Source organism: Pleurodeles waltl, chromosome 7 (assembly GCF_031143425.1).
Source record: "Pleurodeles waltl isolate 20211129_DDA chromosome 7, aPleWal1.hap1.20221129, whole genome shotgun sequence".
NCBI classification, from domain to species: Eukaryota; Metazoa; Chordata; class Amphibia; order Caudata; family Salamandridae; genus Pleurodeles; species Pleurodeles waltl.
Genome location: NC_090446.1, coordinates 766169555 through 766197316, shown reverse-complemented (window position 1 = coordinate 766197316; position 27762 = coordinate 766169555). Strand labels below are relative to the sequence as shown.

At 44.1% G+C, this 27762-nt stretch overlaps 1 protein-coding gene across 4 annotated transcripts in view; it reads left to right on the top strand.

The window, feature by feature from the left end:
* The window catches only part of JADE2 (jade family PHD finger 2), a 426950-nt gene that overhangs the window by 384844 nt on the left and 14344 nt on the right, over positions 1-27762 (top strand). For 2 of the 4 annotated variants that reach the window (XM_069199256.1, XM_069199259.1), the window contains 2 exons: positions 2536-2653; positions 11476-11604. In XM_069199256.1, coding sequence (XP_069055357.1) covers positions 2536-2653; positions 11476-11604 — 247 coding nt within the window. Of the gene's footprint in view, positions 1-2535; positions 2654-11475; positions 11605-12619; positions 13245-27762 lie in introns of those variants that run through there. The other 2 variants (XM_069199260.1, XM_069199257.1) reach the window with 2 other exon arrangements.

Below are 27762 nucleotides of genomic sequence, written 5' to 3'. Positions count from 1 at the left end.
TAGTTCCAAGTTGTCAACTAACCGGTTTAGAGCTATTAAGAATAAAGCCAATTTTTCACAGCCTTTTGGCACAGCTCGAGCAGAAGAGTGTTCCACAGTTTAAGAGCCTGGTGGGAGAAGGAACAACCACCCTACCAGGATTTCATCATTTTAGGAACTCGGAGCAAATTTGCAGAGGAGTATATGTGAGAGCGTCTGGTGATGTAGGGAGTAGCAAGCAATCCTAATAAAGTAGGGTCTCTACTGTGGAGTGATTTTTGCAGACTGCATAAAACCTTAAATTGGATGTGTTGCTCATCAGGAAGCCAGTGAAGAACATTCAGTGCCTTTCTTGGAGACTGACTCCTAGAAAGATTCATCAGCAGCTGGACAGCGGCATTCTGTATATTCTGTAGGCTTTTCATCACATATTGAGGGGAGCCTAGATAGAGGGCATTGCCCTAGTCAAGGCGAGAGATAATTAAGGTCTGGACAAATAGTCTTCTTGCTAGAAAGAGGAGAAGATTTCAACCTTTCTTAGGAGTCTGAGAATGGCAAAACAGTTGGCCACAAGTTTTTGCGCTTGGTGCTCCATGGTAAGATTGGAGTCTAGGGTAGTCCTTCCAGACATGCAGGTAGTGGATTTGAGACTTCCTTCCTGAGGTTATTACCTAGTATCATAACCTCAGTTTTTTCAGTACTCATCTTGAGCTTACAGCGGGCTGTATAGCTGGGCACTGCCTAAAGGCAAGGAGCCAATGCGAGATGGTTAGAACTGGGATCAGGGGAGATGGATATCACCAGTTGGGAATCATTGGCATAGGAAACCAATGACAACCCAAAGAATTGAACTATGTCAGCCAGAAGAAGCATATATAAAAATTAAACAAGCATTTGCAATGTAAATGGGCCTCACGTTTGCTCAAGTTAGAGCTATTAGTGTTGTAAATTCCTAACTGGAGTTTTCTTGTCACATAAACTGAAAATAAAAAGTAAAACAGTTGACGTAAGCAAGCCAATTCAGAGCACTGCCATGAGCACGAAGGGGAGAGACAAAGAGAAAAATAAGTTTTCTTGTAGTCAAAGTTATTGGCAAAAGTGCAATTATCCATGTAACGGGCCGATGGCCAAGGTGGTAACAAAACCGCCCTAAGGAGGAACAAACGTAAAGAAGTTACCAATGAAAACAAAGGATTTTTAAAAGGCAAGCCCATGAAGGAGTGAGAGTGATGGGCGTGATGTGGGCGTGGTTAAAAGCCCAAATGCATACCAACACGTCGGAAAAGCAGCTCTTGCGTGCTGCTATGCTCAACCTATAAAGGTGGGACTGAGGGTAGAGCCCTGTGACACCCGCAGCTTAGAGGAAGACTGGCAGAGTACCCGGTTTAATCTAGGTTCTGGAAGGTTCTGTTTTCTAGGACAGAAGAGCCATTTCAGGGTGGGGCCAATAAGGCCCACTTTAGAAATTCTGTGGCTCAGAGTGAGAAAATCTACTGTGTCGAAGGCTGTGCATAGATCTAATAGAATAAGAGCTGCTGAGCCTCCACAGTCCAAAAGAAAAGAGCAGCCGAGCATCCACAGTTCTTCAACTGCAGTGACTGGCACTGTTTCAGTACTGTGCTGAAGTCTGAACCCCATTTGTGTGGGGTGGAGAATATCATTAGACTAGCGGAACACAGAAAGATGTCCATTAGCCTGTTTTTCCAGGAGCTTCGATAGACCTGGTAGCAAGGAAGTTGGCCTGTAGTTACCCAGACAGCAGGGATCTAATCCATGTTTTTTCACCAAAGTTTTTAACACTGCACACTTCCATTGCAGAGGAACTTTCCCCTTAATGAGCGAAAGATTCAGCAGGTCCACGTGCTACATATTTCTTTTGGACTGGCCTCAACAATTCAGTAAGTCTAGGCTACAGTGTTGTTAGAAGCTTTTCACCCTTGTCTCTAGATGGTTCTCTCTCTCAGAACGATGTCTGACTCACCAAATTAAACAATTGCATTTGTTCTACACTTTAACAGAGGAAAGGAAATACGCATGGCTTCCACCTCCCCTTTATTTTGAGAATCTTATTGATTTTAGCTTTCGTTTTTTTATTTAAATAATTACCCTTTATTGCAAGCCATCATCGTATTTACTTCTCTCCTCTTTGCTTGCTATTTACACTTGCACCTGAGCTTGATTATCTGGGCATGATCTGGTTATCTGGAATGCTAGAATAATGCTTGTTTTAAATATACTTCTTTCCTCATATATTGTTACTGGGTCCATATATTGTATTAATGTGAAACATTCTCAATGGTATTTATCTATTCCTGAAACACAACATTTATTTTCATCCCTGTTGTGACTAAGCATTTAAACCTTAGTAGTATTTTTTCTCTATTTCAAAATCTGGCAATTTTCGTTGACGTTATTTTTCTATGTAAAACATACATTTTTAAATCACTTTTGACAAGTTTCTGGGAAATACGCCGATAAAACCAAATGCACACCCAAATTGCCTCTACAAGGTAAGTGAGCACAGCCAAATCTGATAATTCTTGCTTATCTTTGCAGGTTCGAAATCTATGCTACATGGTGACGAGACGGGAAAAAATGAAACATTCAATCTGCAAATTTCAAGAACAAATTTTTAAACTACAGATGAAATTAATTGAAAAGGATCTTTGTCAAGGTAGGCACAGATAAAACCGTTTTATGTGGTAGTGAGCCTCACGTTTCTATCCATATTATACCTCTGTATTCTGACCTCTATGCCTGACAGTACTCCAGAGGAATAGCTAAACATTGTTAAGCTTCTGCCACGGTGATATTTAATAACCTTTCTTAAAGGACTTTGCCTATTATTGGGTGAGTGTTGTGAAAGCATTGCAATAATATGTACTATTACAAATAACAAGAAGCTGAAACATAGCATGAATGTTGAGTATTAGAGTCCTGCTAGTTATTTCAATTCTAAATGAACTTTCCTTAAATGGTCCATGTAAAACGTGTGCTGATAAAATGGTTATCTGGCCCACTCGCTTAGGCCCATCATTTCACAGTGTTTTATGTATTTGTGTTTCATTCCTCCATTGAGTGTGAAATACTGCCTGCATTTCCAGGCCTAAATCACAAACCATGTTTTTATGAGCAGTTGCCCGTTATCCAGGTTCCTTTGTCTATACAAAGCTTTCAGTTAGTAAGCATGACTTACTTATGAGAAAATCTGTTACAGCTTCTGAAAAAATGTTTTGTGGAAGGCATGGTAATTTAGGTATAAGTCACACCTAAGACAGACCTAAGGCACAACTACTCACAGAAAGGACTTTGTGACAAGTGTCCTGTCTGTGTACCAGTATCCATGTATGACGGACCATAAAATGATTGTAAATAATGCATCAATGGCAAAATACCGTCTCACTTTATTAATGATGCTAAATAGCTGCAAAATGGCAGATAACTGTTATTTCATTTTGGTTGGACCGATTATCGAAGATCATATCTTTAGACTAGCCTGACAATAAAATGTCCCACTTTAAAGACCAATAGGCGGTGCAGTTCGTATGTGCCTTTAATGGCACACTGAATTGCATCAATTGTCAATATTGTACCTTACATGGTATAGGACTTTCCCAAGCATCTTGTAACCCCCTACTGCGGTCTGCCGATAAAAGGGTGGTCTAGGGGGACATTTTGATTTCTAGCCATCTAGAACCACCATCCAGACATAGGCGATATTGTGCCTTTTTTCTGTAAGGTATGGAGTACTCGAAAGCCAATTTTACTTGTTTTTAGCTTGACAGATGGTCGGACTAGTACTGCTCTGTGATCATTAACAGAAAATGTGCCATCGCTTTTTTATAGTGATGCCATAGATGGAGACACTGCTCTCCAGTGCTCCCCAGACACTCCACCTCCATTTTCATCCCCTGTGTATGTTATGCCATACTTTTTGCTTTCCAAGATGGTTAACTGTGACAGCAGTCCAGTTTGCAGTATTGCATTACACGTTTAGGTGCACACATTGTGATGCAGTGCATTTCGAAGTCAGAAATTCCATCTGCCGAAGGTGAACATCCAGACATTTACTTGTGGGTGCTCTGGATTTCTGCCCTCTCTGTGGGAACAGTCTTCTTCTCCTACTTACTTTCAAAGATACTTTGATGATTCTTGTTAGGCCCTCTTGAGAGGGCTTGTATGTTGGTATGGAAGCTGTATTTTTCGACATCTTACTAATTGTATAGCTGCATGGATGATGGTTGCCAGTTTATGTGCTCTTTAAAGAGGCCGGTGTGTGGTGAAGTCTGAAGCCAATGTTCAAGAGTAAAGGCTTCATTGGTTTGTTGGAAAAGGTTGTGCCAGATTTGATAAGTTTGTTTTGTTTATTATGAAACCGTATGATAAAGCCAGTATGTCTGACTGACCCACGTATTGTGAAAAGCATATGTAAAGACATTTGACTTTTAAGAGCAGATTACACTGTGCTAAAGCAGGTATTTTGTTACATGAAAATTCACATTCAACTAGTAGACAAAGATGTTGGTGTTGATTATCCACCGAAACAAAATGTGGGGCTAGAACATAGGGACTACAGTAAGCCTTTTTAGGGTTGTTTTAGGAAAGAGAGTACTTTGCTTTGCCAACTGTAGTTTTGTGAGGCTTTGTGCTTTTATAACTAGCTGCTGGATGGTTGCCTGATTGTTTATTGTGAGAAATTGGGTTGTTAGCTGACTGGGGTTTGAGCACTGGTCAAGCAGCAACCACAACTCTTGTCAGGCTAAGGCACAAGTAAACTCCAAATTAACCTGTGCTCACACCCCAGTAGCTTGGTTCAGAAGATTCAGGCTTAACTTGAAGGCAGTGTGTAAGGTATTTGTGCAAGTAAAACAGTGAAAACACCGCACAAAAAGAATCCCACACCATGTTAGTAAAACATAACTCAATTTAATAAATACAACAAGATCAAAACAGAAAGCCAATAAATAGAACTTGAGGTTTGACTTTTTTTAAAGAATAAACTATAATGCAACATTTGGAAGCATGAAGCACCAACCAGGGATATCTGGTCACATTGGAACAGAACCAAAGTTCAGGCCAACTGCGATGGAGCGCAGGCGGCTACAGGGGCCCAGTTAGGCTCGCTGGACCAAAGTACCATAAATCCTAGTTGCAAAGCGTTATGTGGATCAAATACAAAGATATATTGTGCAGTCAGAGTTATGCATTGGTTCTGAGATGCAGCGAGGCTGCGGTATTGGGTTCTGTTGCGTCGATAAGAATCCCATTGACGGGGCTTGTGATGCAAAGACTGGTTTCAGGGATGCGATGCACAACTGAGGCAGTGCTGGGTTCTGATGAGCACTGAGGCTGCGATGCAAAGCTGTAGCTTCTCGAGGCTGCCGTCGATGAGGGATGTGAGAAGCTTGTGCGGGGGAAAGCATCATGCAGTGGTGGTTCGATGGCCATGCGTCAGTCCGAAGATTCAGGGTGTGGGCCGATGCAAGTCGGTTACATTGGTTCCGACCCATGCAGTAGTGGCGTTGTCAGTTTTGCTCCTGCAGAAGAGGATGAGTCAGTTCTGCTAGAGCACACACCTTAGGCCCACATCCAGTGGTCCACGACTGGGGTGGCACCACTTGGCAAGGCAGTCTCACAGATGGCAGAGTCAAGGTTCAGGAGCAGGGTAATGGGAGGTCTTTTATGTCCCTGAGACTTCAGATCGGGAGGCCAGCCACCTAACCCTTGGAGTCACTCTGGGTACTGGGTTGGAGAGAGGCAGGTCCAGTCCTTCTCACTCCCAGGCAAAAGGGCAGCAGGTCAGCACAGCAAAGCAGGAGACCAGCATGCTAAGCAGTCCAGCAGGGTGGCAGTCCTTCAGCAGCACATCAGTCCTGGCAGAGTGTCCACAGTGTGGTGAGGTGGTGGTGTCTGAGGGCCAGTACTTACACCCACCCAGTGGTAGTGCACTTTATTAGGGACCTGTGCATAAATTAAATATGCCCCTTTGTTAGATGCCAATGTTACCATGTTTTAGAGAAAGAGCACAAGCATTTTAGCACTGGTTAGCAGTGGTAAAGTGTGCAGAATCCTAGGCCCAGCAAAAACAGGAGCTCTGAAGGCAAAAGGTTAGGGGAAACCACACCTAGGATATCAGGCCTAACATTTATTATGAAAAGTTACGGTAAAGACATTATGCCTGGTATATCAATTGTGGAAAACATTGGTTAAAAGTCAATAGGTGATGATGGATATATTCGCACTCTAAGAATCCTTGTTATGCCCTGTCTGGAGAGAGAGGTTTTTTTTTGCTTTGCCAACTGTAATTTTGTATACATTTGCAATTTTATCTCTGTATGCCTGATGGTTGTCTTGTGGGAAAGCTTATGCTCAGCACAGTAGACATGAGTTTGTTATGGTGACAAGCCACCATTAACAGATATGTGTGCAGTGGAATATTTTGCTTAATGGCATGCCTGCCCTGTGTTATATGAAAATACTATTACAAAGGTAGTAAGCCTGGCTTTTCTCTATTTATTGTGAAAAGGATATGGTAAAGCCAATGGGCCTTTAACTGTGGATTGTTATCAGATTATTTTACAGGCCATAGAAAGGTATTTGGTTACGTGTAAACTCATGTATTACCATTCTAGGGAGGGGTTTTGGTGCTGGCCACACACTGTGAGAAACCCTTGGAGTAGAATTTCACTGTAATGATTCTTGTTAGACGCTATTGAGAGGAATTGTATATTGTTTTGCCAACTGCAGTTTTGTACATATTTCTAATTTTATAAATGTAAGCCTCATGATTGCCAGTCTGTGTGCAGTTTAGTAGGCCTGGGTATATGATGTCAAGCCTTTGATAAAGAGTAGGGACCTTATTGGTTCACTGGGATAGGTTATGTCAGACTCCTTAGGTGTGATCTGTTTATAATGAAACAATATGACAAAGGCAGTAGTCCTTACTTGTTTTTTGTGAAAAGCATGTGGACTTTTAAGGGTGGACTGTTATATCACTGTGCTAGAACCTGTAGGTAGGTATTTTTTTGGGGGGGACTCTTGCAGATTAGTGTACTGGGAAGGGTTTTGGTATTGATGACACAACTGAACAAACTATGGAGATGGACTATTTGCTTATGGTAATCTTTATTCGACTCTATTAGTAGGGATTTTATATTGTTTTCACAACTATATTTTGTACATATTTGTAATTTTATCATGGTAAACCTGCTGGTTGCCTTGTGGAAAGGATTATGAACCAACACAATAGGTCCGAGTTGGTTACATTGACATACCAGTGATAATGTTTATCGATCTGACTGTTTATAATTACATTTACTAATCAAGACAATAGGCTTAATGTATTGATTGTGAACAGCATATGTTAAGGTAATTTAAGGGTAGATCATTATCACTTTGTATTAAAGCCTACTAATGGGTATTTTGTTACATGGAATGTCACATTACCTTTGTAGGGAATGATTTTGGTGTTGGTCGCTGCCCTCGACAAATCCTAAGGGAAGAAGATTTGCACTATAATAATTCTTGCTAGAAACTCTATCTGCCAGGATCTTCTAATAAAAAATGTCCATTAATTAATACAAACTATCACATACATAAATATGTATTCATAAAGATACATAGAGGGCCTTTGGGTCAGCTCTGTTCTACCTAAGGTCTGCCCGAGTGTCGTTTACGCTCTGCGTTCCATCCATAGCAGCAGCTACATGGGGTAATGGTACTGTCAGACCACATGAGTCCTTGGTTCGCATGCCCTGTGAATGATAGAATTTTCTGATCATATGTTTATACCCACCTAAAAATGAATGCACTTTAGCTCCACTGCTGGTTGGCTAATCCTTTAATTCTTAATTTTCTCCTTTTATAGTTCCCCTTTCTTTTTTCTGCTTCTCTTTTTCTTTTGATATTGCTTAAGAAAATACTACAGGTCTCCGGGAAGTGCTAACAGGAGGCCTACTTGCTGTTCCTTTTATCTACAGTGAGCGGCATCCCACGTGGCCCCTTCCTGAAACCTTGAGAACATTAACCCGTTCTGTGCCGTGGACGTAATGGTTATGTCCTGCGGCACAGTGCTGCTGTGCCCAGGACGTAACAATTACGTCCTGGGCACACAGCCCAGAGGGAGCGCTAGCCCCCAAGTCAGGGATGGAAGGGGAAGCCCTTGCCCTTCCACCCCCGACCCCCCCCCCCCCACACACACAATCACAGAGCCTCCCACATCGCGCTGGAAGCTCAGCTTGCATTTCTCTTCCAATCACGTGGGGGAGGCCGAGAGAGGCTTCAAAGGGAAGGAAATGTATTTCCTTCCCTTTGAAGTCTCTCTCTGCGTTTTGGCAGCCGGATTGAAAGCAATCCAGCTGTCAAAACACCCGCTAGACACCAGGGATGTCTTTTTTTATTTTTTTGTAACTGACATAAGGGAGTGACCCCAGGGGGGGCATTTTTTTTAAGGCCTTTTCTGCCCCTCCCCCCCCCCCCCCCCCCCCCCTCAGGCCTAATATTAGGCCGATCTGCCCCCAGGAGGGGCAGAAACCTCTAGGCACCAGGGATAAAAAAATTGTTGTTGTTTTGTTTTTGTTTATTTTTTTGTTTTAGGTGTGGGGAGTGACCCCTTAGGCAAGGGTCGCTCCCATAGGGGGCAAATTATATTTAGGCCATTTCTACCCCCCAGGGGGGCAGATCATCCTACTTTAATTAGGCCGATCTGCAGAAACCACTAGGCACCAGGGATTTTTGTTGTTGTTGTTTTACAGATGGGGAGCGACCCTTAAGGCAAGGGTCGCTCCCCTTGAGGGGCAAATTGTATTTAGGCCATTTCTGCCTGCTTTGGGGGCAGATCGCCGATTTTAGGGCAGAAACCAATAGGCACAAGGGATCTTTTTTTTTGCGCCATCAGGCAAGGGGAGCGACCCCGTAGGCAAGGGTCGCTCCCTGGGGGGGGCACATATATTTTAGGCCATTTCTGCCTCCCCTGGGGGCAGATCGGCCTATTGTTATTAGGCCGATCTACCCCCGGGGGGGGGGGTAGAAACCTCTAGGCGGCAGGGCAAATTTTCTTTGTGTGTTTTTTTTTTTTTTTGTTTGTTTGCTTTTTAGAGATGGGGAGCGAGCCCTTAGGCAAGGGTCGCTCCCCTGGAGGGTCAAATTGTATTTAGGCCATTTATGCCCCTTTAGGGCAGATCGGCCCATTTTAGGTCAATCAAACCACTAGGCACCAGGGATCTTGTAGGCAAGGGTCGCTCCATGGGGGGGCAAATTTATTTTAGGCCTCTAGGCGCCAGGGCAATTTTTTTTTTTTTTATTTTTTTTTTTTGTTTTGTTTTTGTTATTTAGAGATGGGGAGCGACCCTTAGGCAAGGGTCGCTCCCCTGGAGGGGCAAATTGTATTTAGGCCATTTCTGACCGCTTTGGGGGCAGATCCGCCGATTTTAGGTCAATCTGCCCCCAAGGGGGGGCAGAAACCACTAGGCATGGGGATCTTTTTTTTTTTGCGCAGTCACGCAAGGGGAGCGACCCCGTAGGCAAGGGTCGTTCCCCGGGGAGTGGCAAATTTATTTTAGGACATTTCTGACCCCTCTGGGGCCGGCTGAGCTAGAGGCCAAAATCCACAGGTAGGCACTTTGCAAAAAACACCTCTTTTTTCTTTAAAAAAAATGTGATGTGTCCACGTTGTGTTTTGGGGCATTTCCTGTCCCGAGCGCTAGGCCTACCCACACAAGTGAGGTATCATTTTTATCGGGAGACTTGGGGGAACGCTGGGTGGAAGGAAATTTTTGGCTCCTCTCTGATTCCAGAACTTTCTGTCACCAAAATGTGAGGAAAATTTGTTTTTTTAGCCAAATTTTGAGGTTTGCAAAGGATTCTGGGTAACAGACTTAGGGGACCAAAGATTAGCAAAACAAGTGTTATTGACCCTTGTCTTTCTCTACATTTTTTTCTTCCAAATATAGTAGAGTGTGTAAAAAAGACATCTATTTGAGAAATGCCCTGTAATTCACATGCTAGTATGGTCACCCCGGAATTCAGAGATGTGCAAATAACCACTGCTCCTCAACACCTTATCCTGTGCCCTTTTTGAAAATACAAAGGTTTTCTTGATAGCTATTTTTTACTCTTTATATTTCAGCAAATGAATTGCTGTATACCCGGTATAGAATGAAAACGCACTGCAGGGTGCAGCTCATTTATTGGCTCTGGGTACCTAGGGTTCTTGATGAACCTACAAGCCCTATATATCCCCGCAACCAGAGGAGTCCAGCAGACGTAACGGTATATTGCTTTCGAAAATCTGACATTGCAGGGAAAAGTTACAGAGTAAAACGTAGAGAAAAATTGATGTTTTTTTCACCTCAATTTCAATATTTTTCTTTTTCATTTGTTATTTTCTGTAGGAAACGCTTGTAGGATCTACACAAATGACCCCTTGCTGAATTCTGAATTTTGTCTACTTTTCAGAAATGTTTAGGTTTCTGGGATCCAGCATTGGTTTCATGCCCATTTCTGTCACTGACTGGAAGGAGGCTGAAAGCACAACATTTTTTGAAAATGGGGTATGTCCCAGTAAAATGCCAAATTTGTGTTGGAAAATTGTGTTTTCTGATTCAAGTCTGCCTGTTCCTGAAAGCTGGGAAGCTGGTGAGTTTAGCACCGCAAACCCTTTGTTGATGCCATTTTCAGGGGAAAAACCACAAGCCTTCTTTTGCAGCCACTCTTTCCCATTTTTTTAAAAAAAACGAACTTTTCACTGTATTTTGGCTAATTTCTTGGCCTCCTTCAGGGGAACCCACAAAGTCTGGGTACCTCTAGAATCCCTAGGATGTTGGAAAAAAAGGACGCAAAGTTGGCTTGGCTAGCTTATGTGGACAAAAAGTTATGAGGGCCTAAGCGCGAACTGCCCCAAATAGGCAAAAAAAGGCCTAGCACAGGAGGGGGAAAAGGCCTGGCAGCGAATGGGTTAAGGACTGCTGTTGTCCATAGTGTATTACTGTTTTACCATTTCAGGATAGCTAAAATGGTTCTAAATGTGCTTGAATTTCAAAAAAAGTCTAGACTATTTACAATACCTGTGCACAGTGGACACCAGCTGCAATGTTTCGTTTTGGTATTGTAAGCATATGCCCGCTGTGTGTAAACAGCAGTATGTTTTCTTTTCTACTGGTGATAGACAGTAAATGCAAGCACGAGTCAGTGGATTTTTGAATGGACACATGAGTGCAGTGTGAATGACAGGAATGCTTGTATGATTATTTGAGTGCCGAAATCCATCATTTACTCAGAATGCACTTTTATTCATAAGCCAGATCTTTTCGCACTGCCAATGCGTGTTAACAAATGTTACCACGTGCATGTTCGTGTAATCATAGCATACAAGCAAGTAGTGGGAGTGCGGATTTGTTTTAGTTTAGAGGATTTTCATAGCTGTATATTTTCCTTTGCTTAAAATTTTTCAAAAAATGACCTTTACTGCTTTGAACTTTTCTTTTACTTGACCAAAAGTAGGACAATTGGAGAAAAGTGTTAAAAGAAAGAAAAGTGAGCTCAAAAGAAGAGGAATCGATATCCGAAAAAGCAGCCGAAATAAAGAAAAGACAAAGTCAACAAATGAATCTGTGCTGGGACATCTTGGTAAGTTCTCATTCAAACAGGTAAAAATATCTCCATTCTATTCTTTAAGTCAAAATCTTAGTACTGATCAATGCTTGGTCACCACCTCAGTTATTTTCGGTAATGTCTATCCCACCCCAAACTTGTTATTTGTATGTTCAGCGGTTTAGTTTAAAAGGCACAACTGAAAATGCAGTCACAGCAGTAAACCTGCAATAATGATTATAAATATTGCAATAATAACAAATTATTTTCGCTCGATTATACAAATCACTCAACCTGAGGAAGAAAATGGAAGTGAAGATGAAAAGAGAGAGACAAAAAAATAAGAATATGATCCATAAACGATATTCATATCTGGCATGCACAATGTGGCTGTCTTGTAAGAACAATAACCAGCAAACAAAGGAATGTGATATGTGAATTTTGAAGCCAGTATTCTCAGATGCCAACGTGAACATGGAATGTCATTTTGGAGGGGTGATTCGAGACTTCTTCCAGTAACTAACTATCCGTTATCGTAATTGTTTTGGGGTATTTGAATCTGTATATATCGCCCGTCAGATGTCTACAACATTTCTCTTTTCGACCCCATCTTCAAGAAAGCCCTAGAGTCCATTAGCTGTCAGGAGAAAAGGATCCCGTGTGAATGAATTGTTTCACACTACTTCTTGTTGGAAAAACTCTCCTTCACACAGCTAAAATGGTTTTCATACTTAGGGGTTTATTACAACTTTGGAGGAGGTGTTAATCCGTCCCAAAAGTGACGGTAAAGTGACGGAAATACCACCAGCCGTATTACGAGTCCATTATATCCTATGGAACTCGTACTACGGCTGGTGGTATAGCCGTCACATTTGGGACGGATTAACACCTCCTCCAAAGTTGTAATAACCCCCTAAGTCTTTTATTAAATTTCATTCTCTCCCCTGATTCATCCAAGCTAACTGTTTCATTGTTCCTAATATATATCTTGCACAGTTGTCATCACCACTGTTTATTTATAAGAACGTTTTTTGTTTTGCTTATAACTTAGGTGCATTTGGACGAATCATCATGAAACTTTCCCAAAAAAATTCATCCACGTCAGCTCCTTCCTGGAAAATATCAGAGTGCTCTGTCAAACAGGGGCTGAAAAAACAAATGGATCCATGTAATTTCCATAGGGAAAATTCTAGTCAATGATACAGAAAAAATAGCTTAGCAGAATTACTCCATATTTGGCATAAAGCTTATAACAGGATTGTATGCAGCTTGACACACCCACAACAGAGGCACAAAGAAGTATGAGCTTTCTGCACCTGAGGGTCAGCAGCCACACTGAAGAATAATCAAGGGAAAGCACAAGGCGTCTCTTTCATCTTGAACAACAGACTCTACAATTTCACCCTTCACCCCTAATATCTACCAAACAGCTACAGGAAGACTAATCATCAGCTGCTCTCAGAAAAGCGTCAAATTGAATTTCTAAAGTAGCCTCGTCCCCTCTTTCCCCACTTCAGTTTCTTGGTCTCCTCCCTCCTGTTTCGGGAATCAGCTGTATTGAAAAACAGACTCACCCCCATCTTGTGCAAAAAAAAGCCAGGCAAATGGCATCCAAAATGGATTGTGCAGGCCTCCATTCCTCTGGTTCTCTCATACACACCATTCTTGTACCAGACAGGGTGCATACATAGATATGCCCAGCATGCACTTGAGGTGTTACCACTGGGATCTGAATGAGTGTTTAGAGGTGGAACTTTGCATGAATGAGCCAGTAGGGTCCCAATCCAGTGATGCAGAAAACAAGTCTGGTCACTACTGTTGATTCACAAAACATGATACACTGCCACTTTTGTTCTAAGTACCAAGCCCACAGCATGGGCAGAAGTCAGCTGCCTGTATAATGAAGGCACCTTTCAGCACTCCTCTAGGTCACAGGCCTGCTCCAATACCTCACTTGTGTCAAGGGACAGGCCTAGGCCTCCACACAGACAGATTAGTGTGAGAATATGGTAAAATGAAAAGCTAGGATAATAGATACATGCATTTGGGTACTCATGACAGGGGACATTCCTGTCCCAACAATGTGGAACCCCTAAGAATTAGTGGTGTTCATGAGTGATGGTGGGAAGCAGTTAAACCATTCCTAGACATGAACGTGGTTACCACTATTGGTGAGAAGTGTAAATTCTATCAAGTTTGTATCATTTTGTGTTGAACATGCCAGCTTGGTTGGCAGTGAGGCAAACAATTTACTGAACAATGTCCTTACCAGATGTGGCCCACAGGCGCAGCTGAGTGTCATTGATAATGATAGATGCTGACATGTTGTCTCCTGTGACTCGCAGAGGTACCATGTAAAAGCAGAAAATCACAGGCAAGGAGGGAGCTTTGGGGGATGCTGCAAGTTATGGGAATTGGCTTGAGCCTAGAGGAGTTAATACATTATTAATAAATAAAGCTTCTACAACACAATCCGCATTATTTCTAACTTGGGAAAAACAATCAACTGTGTCATCCTTCGTGTGTATGTGTAATAAAAAAAATTAAAAGGCGATCCAGAAATATTTGAACTTGGCTCATCTCAACAGAATTCAGTTCGGATTAGAGACTGATTCATTGATTGGATTTAAGAGACTACACCATGATATAATACTCATTCATGATGAGTGGATTTTCTTTTGTTAACGATTAAATAATTGTGATGTTAATAAATACATTATCATAGAGTAAGGCTCAACTAAGGAATAATTATGGATAATTTTTATGTATTGATTGGAATATAAGTCATATGATGGACATGAATTAAGAAATATTGTCAATATTCCTTTTATTTTTATGATTATCGTTCCGTCTGAAAAACATATAATTTATCAACTTCCACATTGAGGATGACTATAGCAAAATTATACACTGTTTAGAATAACAGTGAATGAACTGCTCGGTAATGGTATGTTGTTTTGTATGCCTTTTATGTTTACGCTCAGGTAAGAAAAATCACAGTGTTTATGCTACATGAAAAAAATGGCCTTGCGCTGCGAATATGACCAAGGTATGTCGAAACGCATAGGTCTTTGTCTGCAAATAAAGTTCCTTTTGGAAAGTGTGGCCCATCCTAAAAAATCTGCCTGTATTTTACGCTAACGTGGCTTATTTAAGCTTATCCAGCCTTTCTTAACCTAATACATGTGCCCCATCACCTTCCAAAAATACAGAAACACCGTCACGAGCAGTGAAGACATACTTAATGCAATTCTCAATTGATATGATAATTACCTGTGTGTTTCGTCATAGATCAACCCTCCTTTTAAATATAAAATATGTAAAGTATAAGATGATGGGAATCAATAAAAACACCCTATGAGCATAGAGAACAGTATGTTCACAATAACATTCTTTTTTTTTTCTTTTTTTGCTTTCTTCGTAAAGTTACAATAACACTAAACATTGCACACACAGTTGGCACTCGAGCCTCCATCACCTCCTGCCCTGATATTCTGTTTCCTCCCCTCCCGCCCCTTAAAGTTCAACTCACAGTGCATGAGCTCCTGCGGCTTCTTCTCCCGTAGAGTTTGTTTAATTCCCTGCCCCACCCCACCCCACCCCAACTGTTGGGGCCTTTAAGATGGGATCTCCCTCGCAGCAGAGTCGCCAGTATCCCTCAACTTCGTTGATAATCAGATCCATTCTAGCGTAATATATCAATTAATCCTAACACATGGACTATTAAAGAGCTGATTGAGATGTCGTACTAATTGCAGATTTTTGAATACCCTCTAATGCCAAAATGTATCTGGGGATTATTCTGAACATTTTCCTTGTGCGCTGGTAGGTGGTGTTGGAACTGATGTGGGAGCCATAATATAGCTGCTGCCTTGGCAGGTGAGCATCAGTTCCTTTCTTTCTCCGTATGCTGACATGGATCGTAAATTGTCAGGTTTCAAACCATGCAAGAATTACCTGAAAACAGATGTCAGTGATGAAGCACATGCAATCTCTACCTGGCGTCTGGGATCATCGCATGACTCGAAGTTGTGAGACAAATAAGCTCAGGTGAATCGGAAGGCCATTCAGGACTGCAAGGCTAAACTCTGTGTTGCTGGACACCACAGGAAGTCTCGGAGGGCCCAGTCGAATTTGAGGAGGTGGACGCGTTCTGGGTCACCAAGGTCATTCCCAAGAGAGTTCAACGTCTGACTCCGAGTTTGGGCAAGTCGAAGGAAAAACGCAAGTTGGAACATGGCTCCCCTTCTTCCAACCACGCTTATCAGGAGAGATGTCAGGCTACCTCCAAATTGAAGTCTTGGTCTCCCACTTTGGAACCGATCCTCACGCTAGTCCCAATGCAGCCCAAGTTCTCAGCTCCATCAGGGATGCCACCACAGATTGATGTCTTCATGGAGGCTATGTTGCATATTTTTCGTACCTCACCAAATCCCTCTAGAGCGCATTTGGGCCCCATAGATCCGTGGAGGCCACCAGTCGGATTGCCACTGGCAGATCTGTCTGCGATGTTGTCTGTGCATCTCAACCCCATACTGGAGTCCACCTCAACTCCAAGGCTGACATCTGCTTTAACTCCCCACGCAGTGGGGAGATCTACATCAGGGCCTCACACATTAATGCTTGCAGAGCTGCCACTGGTGGAAGAGGTCAAAGTTCTTTCAGACTCTGAAGTGAATCTACCGCAACCTTGCTTGAAGTTGCGCCAACCCCGACCCTTTGTCCAGTCCCACTCTGGTTCCGATACACGTCAGTTTTCAGGCCTAGAGCCACAAGATAATGACATCAATGACACATCTCCACTTTATGATGAACCAACCAAATTTCTGGCCCTCCAAGAGGCCAGTAGCTCTGATATGTCGCTTGATTCTGACCTCAACACTCCATCTTGTCCCTCTATGGAGGAATCAGCATTATTTGTAATGGTAATAAGAGCAGCAGTGGGGGACCTCCAGATCCCCTCTGTGGAACTAAAGTCAGTGTTCTCGTGGAGATACTGCAGCCATGGCAAGCCTCTGCAAAGCTTTAATAAGGCACTGACGGGCACACTTTTAGGCACCTGGATGAAACCAGAATCTTGCACTCCTGTTAACTGTCTAGTTGCCAGAACACACAGAGCAACTCCTGGGGACCCATCCCTCCTCTTACAGCATCCAACACCTGAAAACCTTGTGGTTCACGCCAGCAGGCTTAACACAAGTACATTCCCAATTACCCCACCTGACTGAAAGTTGAAGCCAGACCGAAAGTTGAAACACACTGGAGAGAATGTTCTCATCTGCCAGTCTCGCACTCAGGTCTGTGAACTCTAGATGCCCTCTGTGGTGATATTTGCATGTGTTGTGGAATATGGTGGCCGATATCTTGCTTGCGGTCCGTAATGACCCATACACCAACATCCAACAGTTAATTTAAGATGGTCAAGACACTGCAAAATATGTTATCATGTCAGACCTGGACACTAGCAACTGCGTAGTGCAGTTGATACCTGCACAGTGGTTCAGCTCCACTTCTGCACACACTCAGTGGGATTTTTCAGTAACGTTCAACACCCACTGTTGGACCTGCCATTTGGTGGCACCTGTCTCTTAGGAGACAAAGCAGACTGGTGATTAGAGTGCTTTATAGAAAACAAGGTGTGAGAAAACAGGGCTGATTGCAGAAGCCCCATAACTTTTTGCCCCCATTTTTCTCTTTTTGCTGGTGTTTTCCTGACTTTGATGGTGCCCTGGGTACTGCTAACCAGTCCCAGGGCCTGTGCTCTGTGTAAAATGGATATGCAAATTAGGCTAATTATAATTGGCTAAGTTAACCTACCTATAAGTCCCTAGTATATGGTAGGGCATGTAGGTTTAGGGACCACAGCATAGGTGGTGCACACCTAGGTGCACTGCTGAGGTGCCCAGTGTCATTTTAAAAGCAAGCCTGCCTTGCTGGCTGCTTTTAAATTAAAGTTATATGCAAATTCGACTTTGGAATTAAAGGTACTTCCAAAGTCTTAAACTACCTTATTTTTACATATAAGTCACCCCTAAGGTGTGCCCTATGTGCCCCTAGGGCTGGGTGCCTTGTAACTATAAGCAGGGACTTTATAAAAATAGATTTATAAGCCCTGGTGAGGTAAAAACAGCCAAATTAGTTTTTCCCTCATGGAAGTAAATGGCCTTCATAGGCTAGAATGGGCAGACTTTATTTTAAATTTTAAAGTCTCCTTAAATGTTACATACCAAGAATTTGGTATCAAATTAATTGTTGTAATAAATCCCACAACTTCCAGTTGTTGGATTTAATATAACTTGTTCAGGTAAAAAGTTTAGACTTTACCTAAAAAGTTGCCAATTTCAGCTCTGCATTGTTTTTGCTGCTGTGCTCTGATTGGCCAGCCTGCAGCAGCTTCTGCCAGGCTGCCTTGATGAGGTGTGAAGTGGCCTGGCTTCACACAAAGGAATGTGCTTGGGGGAGAGAATCTCCCCTCAGCAGATGGTGAGGCAGGAAGGGGGAGGGCTGCCAAACTGGTCTTCAAAGGCAGAGAAGGACATTTGGAGCACCCAGCAACACCCCCACATCCTGCAACCCCAGACAATTAGGTGCCCCCTTGATTAGATTAGGAGAGGGCAGGAGAGGGGTGTGTTTATGATTTTTAGCCACACCAGTGGGTGGGCTCAGCCAGATGTAACCTCCAAAAATCAGATTCATCCATGTTGGATTTTTAGAGACTGTTGACTTCTGGGATGGATTTTTGCCACACTTCCCAGGAAGTGGTCATCACAGGGGGACGACCCTGTCCCTGATTGGAGAACCAGGGCCCCCCTGCTTTTCACCCAGGAGCAAGGATAAAACTGGCAGACCTGCCCCCACACCTCAGATCCCCACCAACTTTCAAGAAGAAGGAACTTAAGGAGAAGAAGGACTGCCCTGCTGGACCCCTGGCCTGCACCTGGAACCTGCACTCAGAAGGACTGCACCAGCTGCACACTTGGGCTTCACCACAAGAAGGACTTTGCCTGGCTTCAACTGGTTCAAGGAGGGACTCCCTGTTTGCTACAGGTGAAAAATTGCTAACCAGAGTCCCCTGCACCAACTCCTGAAGAAAGCGACCAGCTGACCACTGTCCAGTGGCCAAAAAGGAGTTTGCGACAGGTGCATTCTGGGAGTTGAAGTCCGCACCCCCCAAGGACCATCACAGAACTTCTGGACCCTTGGGGTGAGCTGTGGACCCCAAAAGAACCTTAAAAGAACATCTGGGTGAAGTCCCGGAAGTTTGGAAAAGATTTGAGAATTTTGGGAAAAAAGCTCCAGAGAGGGACCGACCCGCCGCGGAAATTCTAGCCGGCTTGCCTCAACCGCGACCCAGCCTGACTTCGTGGTTCGTCCCGGTAAAGAAAAACATCAGAAAATGAGACTAAGTCCGAACGTAAAAAGTTGACCGGGACCTCCCAGCCATCGTATCCGAGAAGGGCTCCATGGACGTCGGATCAAGATCCAGGTTTACCCCGGTCGAAGGATTTTCATCTCGAAAAAACGACTAAGTCCGAAGGTAAAAGTCTCCACCGAGGAAACCCACATCGCGTATCCGGACAAGGGCTCCAGGAGGTCGGATTCAACTGGCAGGTTCGTCCCGGTGAAGAAAAACTTCAAAATAAAGACTAAGGTGGTCATTCTGACCCTGGCGGTCTTTGACCGCCAGGGCGGAGGACCGCGGGAGCACCGCCGACAGGCCGGCGGTGCTCCAATGGGGATTCCGACCGCGGCGGTAAAGCCGCGGTCGGACCGGCACCACTGGCGGGGTCCCGCCAGTGTACCGCGGCCCCATTGAATCCTCCGCGGCGGCGCAGCTTGCTGCACCGCCGCGGGGATTCCGACCCCCCCTACCGCCATCCAGATCCCGGCGGTCGGACCGCCGAGATCCGGATGGCGGTAGGGGGGGGTCGCGGGGCCCCTGGGGGCCCCTGCAGTGCCCATGCCACTGGCATGGGCATTGCAGGGGCCCCCGTAAGAGGGCCCCTACATGTATTTCACTGTCTGCTGCGCAGACAGTGAAATACGCGACGGGTGCAACTGCACCCGTCGCACAGCTTCCACCCCGCCGGCTCGATTCCGAGCCGGCTTCATCGTGGAAGCCTCTTTCCCGCTGGGCTGGCTGGCGGTCTGAAGGCGACCGCCCGCCAGCCCAGCGGGAAAGTCAGAATTACCGCCGCGGTCTTTCGACCGCGGAACGGTAACCTGACGGCGGGACTTTGGCGGGCGGCCTCCGCCGCCTGCCAAGGTCAGAATGAGGGCCTAAGTCAGAAGGTAACGTTTTAACCGAGGCCTCCCGCGACCTGTAGCCGAGCAGGGCTCCATCGCGGTCGGCCTGAAAGTTTGACTTTGCCCCGGTCGAGGTGCAACCAGATGACCCGATTGGCGCTTTTTGTTTCTAAGCGCTAGAAAAGTAATAATTCTTTAAACATTCATATCTCCGGTTCCCCTGAACCGATTTTAATCGTTTTTGTGTCATTTTAAAGATAAAAATATAAACTATTGTTATAAATTGGTTTTGGATTTTTAAACTGTTTCCTGTGTTTTATTTAATTACTGTTTTGTGATATTTGAATGCTTTACACTTTGTCTCCTAAGTTAAGCCTTGACGCTCGTTGCCAAGCTACCAAGGGTTGAGCTGGGATTAATTTACTGAGACCTAACTGTACCTATGTGGAGGTTAGTCGCTTGTTGCTAGGTGTAGGTACCTACCTGCCCTACCAATAACCCATTTTCCAACACAAGGCAAGCAGCACGTGCTCTCACCTAGCCCCAACCACATGGTTGATTCTACAACAGATTCAGAGTCCATGAGAGAGCTTTCCTCAGCAGCAACTTACCTCCCAATGAAGCAACCTACCTCCCAAACCTTTCAAGGTAGATTTAGGGATCCAGCGGACAGCTTCCGGGCCTCAGGGGCAATTAACTGCCCAATCACCCACCACCCTCTTTCATCATAGCTTAAAAATCCCTCTAGTTTGTCCTCAGTGATACACTGTCACCCAGGCCGCAGTCTCCCAGGTGTTACCTGTGGTTTCAGGTAGACAACGAGCACTATCAAATTCTCTGTGCCTTCATTGGCCTTAGCAGTGCCCCATGGGTGTTCACAGAGGTGTTGGTGGTGGTTGCTGCACATATTTGAATACCAGTCTTCCCATAATAATTGCTGAAGGCAGGTGTAACTCAAACAGTTATGAACCACCTCTAGATGATGGTGGACCTGGTGACATTTCTAGGAGTTTCCCTCAATGCGCTGAAGTCACACATCTAACTCCTTCACAGAAACTTCAGTTCATAGGGTCATCCTGGGCATAGTACAGTTTCAAGCCTTTCCTCCGCTTCAGTTTGTCCAGGGTCTTTGGGCTATGATCCCAAAAAAAGTTCCTCCAATTTCATCCTGGTGTCAGAACCGACTGTGAAAGAGCTGAAGTGGTGACTACTGCACTGCAACTAGGCCGGTGGTAGACCTCGCTTCCTACCCCACCAAGAGCTATCAGTTATAATTGATTCATCCTTTTTGGGTTAGGATGGTCGTCTCAGAGAGGTGGAGGTCAAAGGACTATGGTCTACAGCAGAAGCGTGGAGTTACAGGTGAGTCACTTGATACTAAAGCCATTCTTCCCTTTTATCATGGGGGAATGGGTGCAGGCTCTTATGGGCAACACCACTGTCATGTGGTACTGCTACAAGCAGGGCAGAGTGGGGTTGGGGGTCCTGTGCTAAATGGCTCTGTGCCGCTGCATTTGACTGAGTGTGCAGACCAACTTCCAGATTGTACACCATCTGCCAGGATCTTTGAATGCTTGGGTGGACAAACTAAACCTGTGTTGCCCAGCAAACCATGAATGATGTTACACTCATTGGTGGTTCAGGCAGTCTTCCAACAATGGGGAGAACTCAATCATGATTTTTTGGGCACCACCAAGAACACGCAGTGTCCAAACTTTTGCACTTTGAGGTTCCCAAGGCACTTTAAACTCAGATGCCTTTCGACTCAACTGGAGTGCGGGTCTCCTGTACACCTTCCCACCTCTACTTCTCCCACCCAAAGCTCAGAAGAAGATCAGAAACAACCGGGCTCAAGTCATCCTAGTGGCCACAGATTGGGCCTGGAGAGTGTAACACCAATAACGTTTGAATATGTGTATCTGTCTTCGGATCCAGCTGTTTCCTCAAGGGGATCTTCTGTCGCTGCAACAATGCAGGGTCCTACATCCAGTCAGGCATCCCTACACAAACCATCTAGGCAGGATGCTAGGATATGTTATTTGATGGTCTTCTTGTCATAGGCAGCCATTACAAACCCAGTTGTCTGGTGTTTTTCATTACCTCTAGCCCAACAAGACATTGCCTTGGCGACAGTCAAAGGATACTTGTTGGCCTTGTCAGCCTTTTTTATGAGTGTCTAATAATCCATCTTTGTTTAAATCACCTTTTGTGATGGGTTTTCTAAAATGGCTGACTCGCATGTTTCCACTACGACCCATTGTGATAACTCATCTGGATCTCAGTCTGTTTTTCACATTCCTGATATGCACCCCATTCAAGCCGGTGCACACTTGCCCTCTGAGGTTGTTCATATCATTGGTCTTCAAAGCAGTCATGGCACCTCTTCACTTGACAGGGCTACAAGCACTTTATGTCCCACAACTGTACACCACCTTTTGTCCAGACAAACTAGTGTTTAGGATTAAGGCAGAGTTCCTTCCAACAATTTTATTTTCATCCACATTTGGCAGCCTGTTACCCCGCCAGCCTATTTCATCCCACCTCTTTCATTCATGGAGGAAAAGAGACTCCCATCACCTACATCCAAAGAGAGCTCTCTGTTTCTACATCGATCATACCAAGGGCCATTGGAAGAAGGATCAGCTCTTTGGGGAGTTCTCTTGGATGAAGAGGGCACAAGCAGTGCAAAAACTAACAATCTCTAGATGGATAATTAATAGGAGCTGATATGGCTTAGCCAAGAAACAGCCATTGGAAGATCTGCGGACTCATTCTACTATAACAAATGCTGCTACTAAAGCAGTGGTCTTCATGGTTCCTGTTTTAGACATTTACTACACTGCAATGTGGGCATCAGTTCACACGTTCACAAAGCACTGCTGCCTTGATAGACAGGTACAGCTGGAGTGGCACTTTGCCCGGTCGATCCTTCAGGATTTTCTGGTCTTGAGTCATTCCATAGACCCACCATTTGGGGACCTGGGGGCACTGCTTTAGTATCTATTCACAAAGTGAGGAACACTGAGGAATGTGTGGTTAGAAGCATTCATCAGAACAAGTTACTTACCTTTGATTAAGGTATTTCTGATGGATACTCCATCAAACCACAGAGTCTTCACCAAGCCCCACTTCTCATCATTCAGTGGATTGGACCAAATAACCACAACAATACCTGATATCTGCTCCCTACCCCAGTATCATAACCAATCATCAGTATTTCCAAATCAAACAGATATCCTATCCGTTTCAAGTTATAACAGTAGTCAGCCGAAGGGACGGAAACTGAGCAGGAAACCTTTGCTCCTGGGACTGGTTCTGGCTTAATGCTGCATTGCCATTGGATGGCTGGTGCAGGACCCACACTGTTTTAGGGACTGGCTTAGGGACTTGTTGGAGTGGGTGATTGCAGAGGCAGTCCATATGAAGCAGACAGACGTTACAATAAGGTGGAAGATGATCTACGTGCATGGACGGCTATGTTGGGAGCATTCAGGGTCACACACCCCCCACCCCGGACTCCTGACCATTGTGAGATTGTTTATCTGGATTGGAATGCATAGTGTGCTATGACAGACTGAATGCCTAGATCAGAATGAGGCAGGGATGGAGGGGTGAGGGAGGGCTTAAATGGAACCTTAAGGGACTACTCAATTCTAAATACATTTTCTGCCTGGGTTACTGTGATTGTGTAACCTGGATCATGAGGGTTTGACTCAGCAAATATAGATGTTATTACTTGTTGAGGACAGCCAAATGTGTTAGTGCGGCATCAAGAGCAGAAGGAGGGTGTGGGGAGTTGGGAGAATTGTTTGCTCTGTATTCGAACAGTATATTTGGCACTCACTTTATTGAATTTGAACTGTATACTTAGATAAAACACAGTAAAAACTATATTAAAAAAAGTTATTGCAACAGTCAGTTGCCAAGCCTACCAATCTGTGCCAGAGCACTAATAGAAACAGAAATCAGATATATTGCGTACTAGCGTTCTCAAACCAGACCTCCTTTTCATTATAGAAACCGGGCTAGGTGACTCAGAAGCACCCATTTGTCAAGAAGCAATTCCCTAATAAATCCCTAAAGCTTTCCAGAAATTGGCAGAGGGCTTGCTGTTGTCCAGAAAAATACACTGTGCACATCCACAAATATAGCCTTCACTATCTCTGCTCTGATTGGTCGGAGTCTTTGCCTGCAGTCTTTTTACAGATTGTCTTCCCACACACAACTCACCATTCACAGATCCTCTTATGGATTTAGAAGTGAATATTTCAATGGGCCATAAAAACCTCTGCATCCTAGTGGTTGTCAACATATGGTTTGATAAACCAGCACAATGCCAGACATGATGCCTGCTTGCTATATTAAAACATTTTATTTAACACAGTTGGTCATAAGTCTCACCTTCTCGAAAGGAAACACCTCTTGAGGCGTTATGCACCCCAGGGATTCTGAGCTCAGTGACTTCAAACACCCTGTGCAGGTCCTGTTCTAAGTCGAGGCCAATGATTCTTGAGGTTGAAATCTTCCAGTAAGTCTAAAAAAAACTTGAGGTCCAGGCGGTTTTTGCCCCTTCCTGCCACTCTCCAGAGAAGGCAAGATAGAGTCACTATACTTCTCAGTCCCGATTTGATGAGCCAAATCCATCTCTTTTCCCAGTGCACCCTGAATTCCATGATCCATCAGCAGCAAGTGGAACCCTTTGATTTTTTTTAATTTTTTTTTTTATTTATGTTGGGTATCTTCTTCTCACTGCAAGTGCCCTCTTGCACGCCTATAGGCCCCAAGGAGGAATGGGGTTCTCCAGTCAGATTTATGCTGCTTGAATCCTTTGAAATTTTGTTCCATTGTCGGCTCAGTGCTGCACACCACACCAGCCCTTCTACATCTGTCACAAGAGGAGGTCTTCCAACCCATTATTCTGTCCAACTCTAGCTGAGACCATGACCAGAACTTGATATGATGCAGCACATTGCAATCCCATTGGACTTAGACACTATCCCATTACCAGGTGACTGTGCATATATATTGCACTGGCATTATGACTCAGACTCTAATAAGAGCAAGCCTTATGGAGAACACTGTGTGGGTGGGCTTTGGCCCTCCTTATGATGCAAATGACCAAAATATGGAGTTGCAAGTGGCCAGTCAACAGGACACCTCGACACCTCACCCTACTATACTGCGCTAGTTTCTGAACCTGGCCCACAAACAGAGGAGAGTAATTCCTTCACCACAGTGATTCACAGGGTTGCCGAGGTTCTTGGCCTCCACCTTCCTACTATGGAGGTCAGTGTCCTTGCAGAAGTCTTGCAGCATGGCCAGGCACCTACTGAACCTCTTAGCTTTTAATGAGGCCCTGAATGACACACTATTGGGCACATGGTCTTAGCCATGCTGTGGCTCCCCATTAACCAACAAGTCGCTCACCACAATAGGCCTACTCCAGGTGATCCTGTCTTAATGAACCAGCATCCAAGGCCTGAGAGCTTGGTGGTACAGGCATCTGCCAGCAAAGTAAACCCAAATACCTTTTCAGTCACTCCCACTGACAGGTAGTCTCAGACAGCGTTCACTGATCCATACTATTCAAGATCTTTGGGATGCAGCCACGTTTGTCATCTATTCAGCTTGCATACCACTGATTGCCTGGGCAGGGCCATGGGAACCAGTGTGGATGAGGTCTACAGGCTTGTCTGTGAACATCCAGGTGTCATTACTTGACATGTCATTGAATGGCTTCTGCCTGCTTGGCAACAAAGCGGATTCAGCCCATGATCAATTTAAAGAAAACTGGGCAATGGTACACTCTGGTAGTTTCTGCTCCAGTCCAGCAACCCCTAAAGCAGATTCACCCTTTTAAGGTCCATGCCAGGGTCTGGGGTAAAGGCAGTGCCATCCCCACCACCCACACAGTGGGCTAAACAGCCTTTTCGATGTTGATGCCATTGATGTGGAAGATAGTGGCCTAGTCGTCAGAGGCAGCATTCTACCCAACCCTTTGCCCCCTCCCAGCAACCACTGCAAAGCCTCCTTAGTTTGTTCGTAAGCAACGTTCAACCACCAATTGATGGCAGGGTTAACCACTTTCCTCAGGTGCGCCAAAACATCCAATCCAACAGATGAGTCCAACAGGGCTGAGACCTGCCATTCCTTTGCCAAACACCATACCCGCCACCTACAATTGAACACTTAATAAGAGGAGCATTTGTACATCCTACTCCAGGAAGTGTAGGCTCCTTTCCCTAGAGGAGACATATATGGGGTCCCTGCGTCAGAAGTGGGGACTGACTGTTATTCCTGTTACTTTCTTGTTTAAAATAAGAATGGAGGCCTCCATCATATCCTAGTCATTCAACCCCCCCCCATCTCAATTCTGTCCTGTGCAAAGACAAGTTCAGAATCCTGACTTTGGCCACAGTTCATTCTGCCCTGGAAAGTTTTACCTTGTTTTTACCGCTTTGCATTGGTCTATGAAAATTGTCACAAAATGATTAGCATTTGCCTGAAAATCACGCCTTTTGCAACAGTTTGTTGTGTATTTCCTCAGTTTGCATAGAATGGTCATACATAAGATCTACTTTGAAGAAGACAGTGTTCTTTCTCTACACAGTAAATCATTATGCAAAGAAGCGCTTGGTAAAAGAAAGGGAAAGCCTGCATACATTTCCCAGCTCGCCTGGGTTAGATTAGAGATTAAATTGGGTTATGCCTAGTAAAAATTAGTTTACTGTACACTGAAATCCCCACACAGGGATTTGTAAACCGGCACAATCCCTAAACTTTGTGAAGGGTGAAAGGAGCTTCATATAACATCACAGGCAGAAACATTTAAACATGCCTGCTCTGCATCAGTTTTCATTTCTGAAGTAGGAGTCTTCTCCATCCATCAAGTAGAGGAAACGTACATTCCCAAAACGCTGAGTGTATTTTACTTCATTTTCATTCTTCGGTACTATTGCACAACATGACTTTATCTCAAATCTTTGCTGTTGTATGAGCCACAGATCGGGCAACCTCCATGACGTTTCCGTTGTCCATGATTCCAAATAGTTTTCAGGAAAGAGCTCCAGCATTTGTGAAAGATAGAAATGAGAAGTGAATTAAACACACAGTGAGGCTGTTGATTAATATGCCCGAGTTTATGTGCTTGACTGACTAAGTAGGAGGCTAATAATGAATTCAAATGGACCTTGATGACATATTTGATTGAGTTTTATCATGATCATGAGGTGCGGTCCCATGCACATATACGTCATATTTGCCAGTATAGATAGAACTTTGGGTGCTGTTCTATGAGAACATACTGTGCGTTTGTGAAAGTGTTTGACATTGAGTGTGACAAGTTGGTTTATTGATTTGGTTATGAACTGTTATCGTACATTATAAAGTGCTCCAGTGTATGATAGTATTTTAGGTAGTGTATTGTGATGTTACACGTTACTGTCCTAGAACTTTTGGATTCCGTCCATGTGCAGTCATTATATAATTCCTTACAGTGATTTGACATTGCTAAAAGTTTATGGTGGGGGAGGGAAATTGACAGTTCCGAGGGGAGGGTCAAGTACTTAGAAATTTTGTGTTGTAGTCACTGTTGATATCCTCTAGTCCTTAGCTACAGTTACCTATAGTTTTGTCAGTGAATTGCATTGGTCTTATAATACACTTTTTGCCCATATATATGTTCGACAAAATCAGATGGCATTATATGCTAATTGCTGCTGTCAAATATATTTATAGGGTTCAGAAGAATCTTTTGAATATTTATTTTAAAAGCTTGTGATGATCGCGACCAGCAGTGATGACATTTGGGAAACGTGTAAACATGCAGGTCTAGAATGTGCAATACCCTTTATTTCTGTACTGCAAAGTCTGGTTCGGTTTTACTACATACTCGGTTTCATTGTAGTTTTTTCAGCCAGGTTAGATGTTATGTTCTGTTTTAAATCT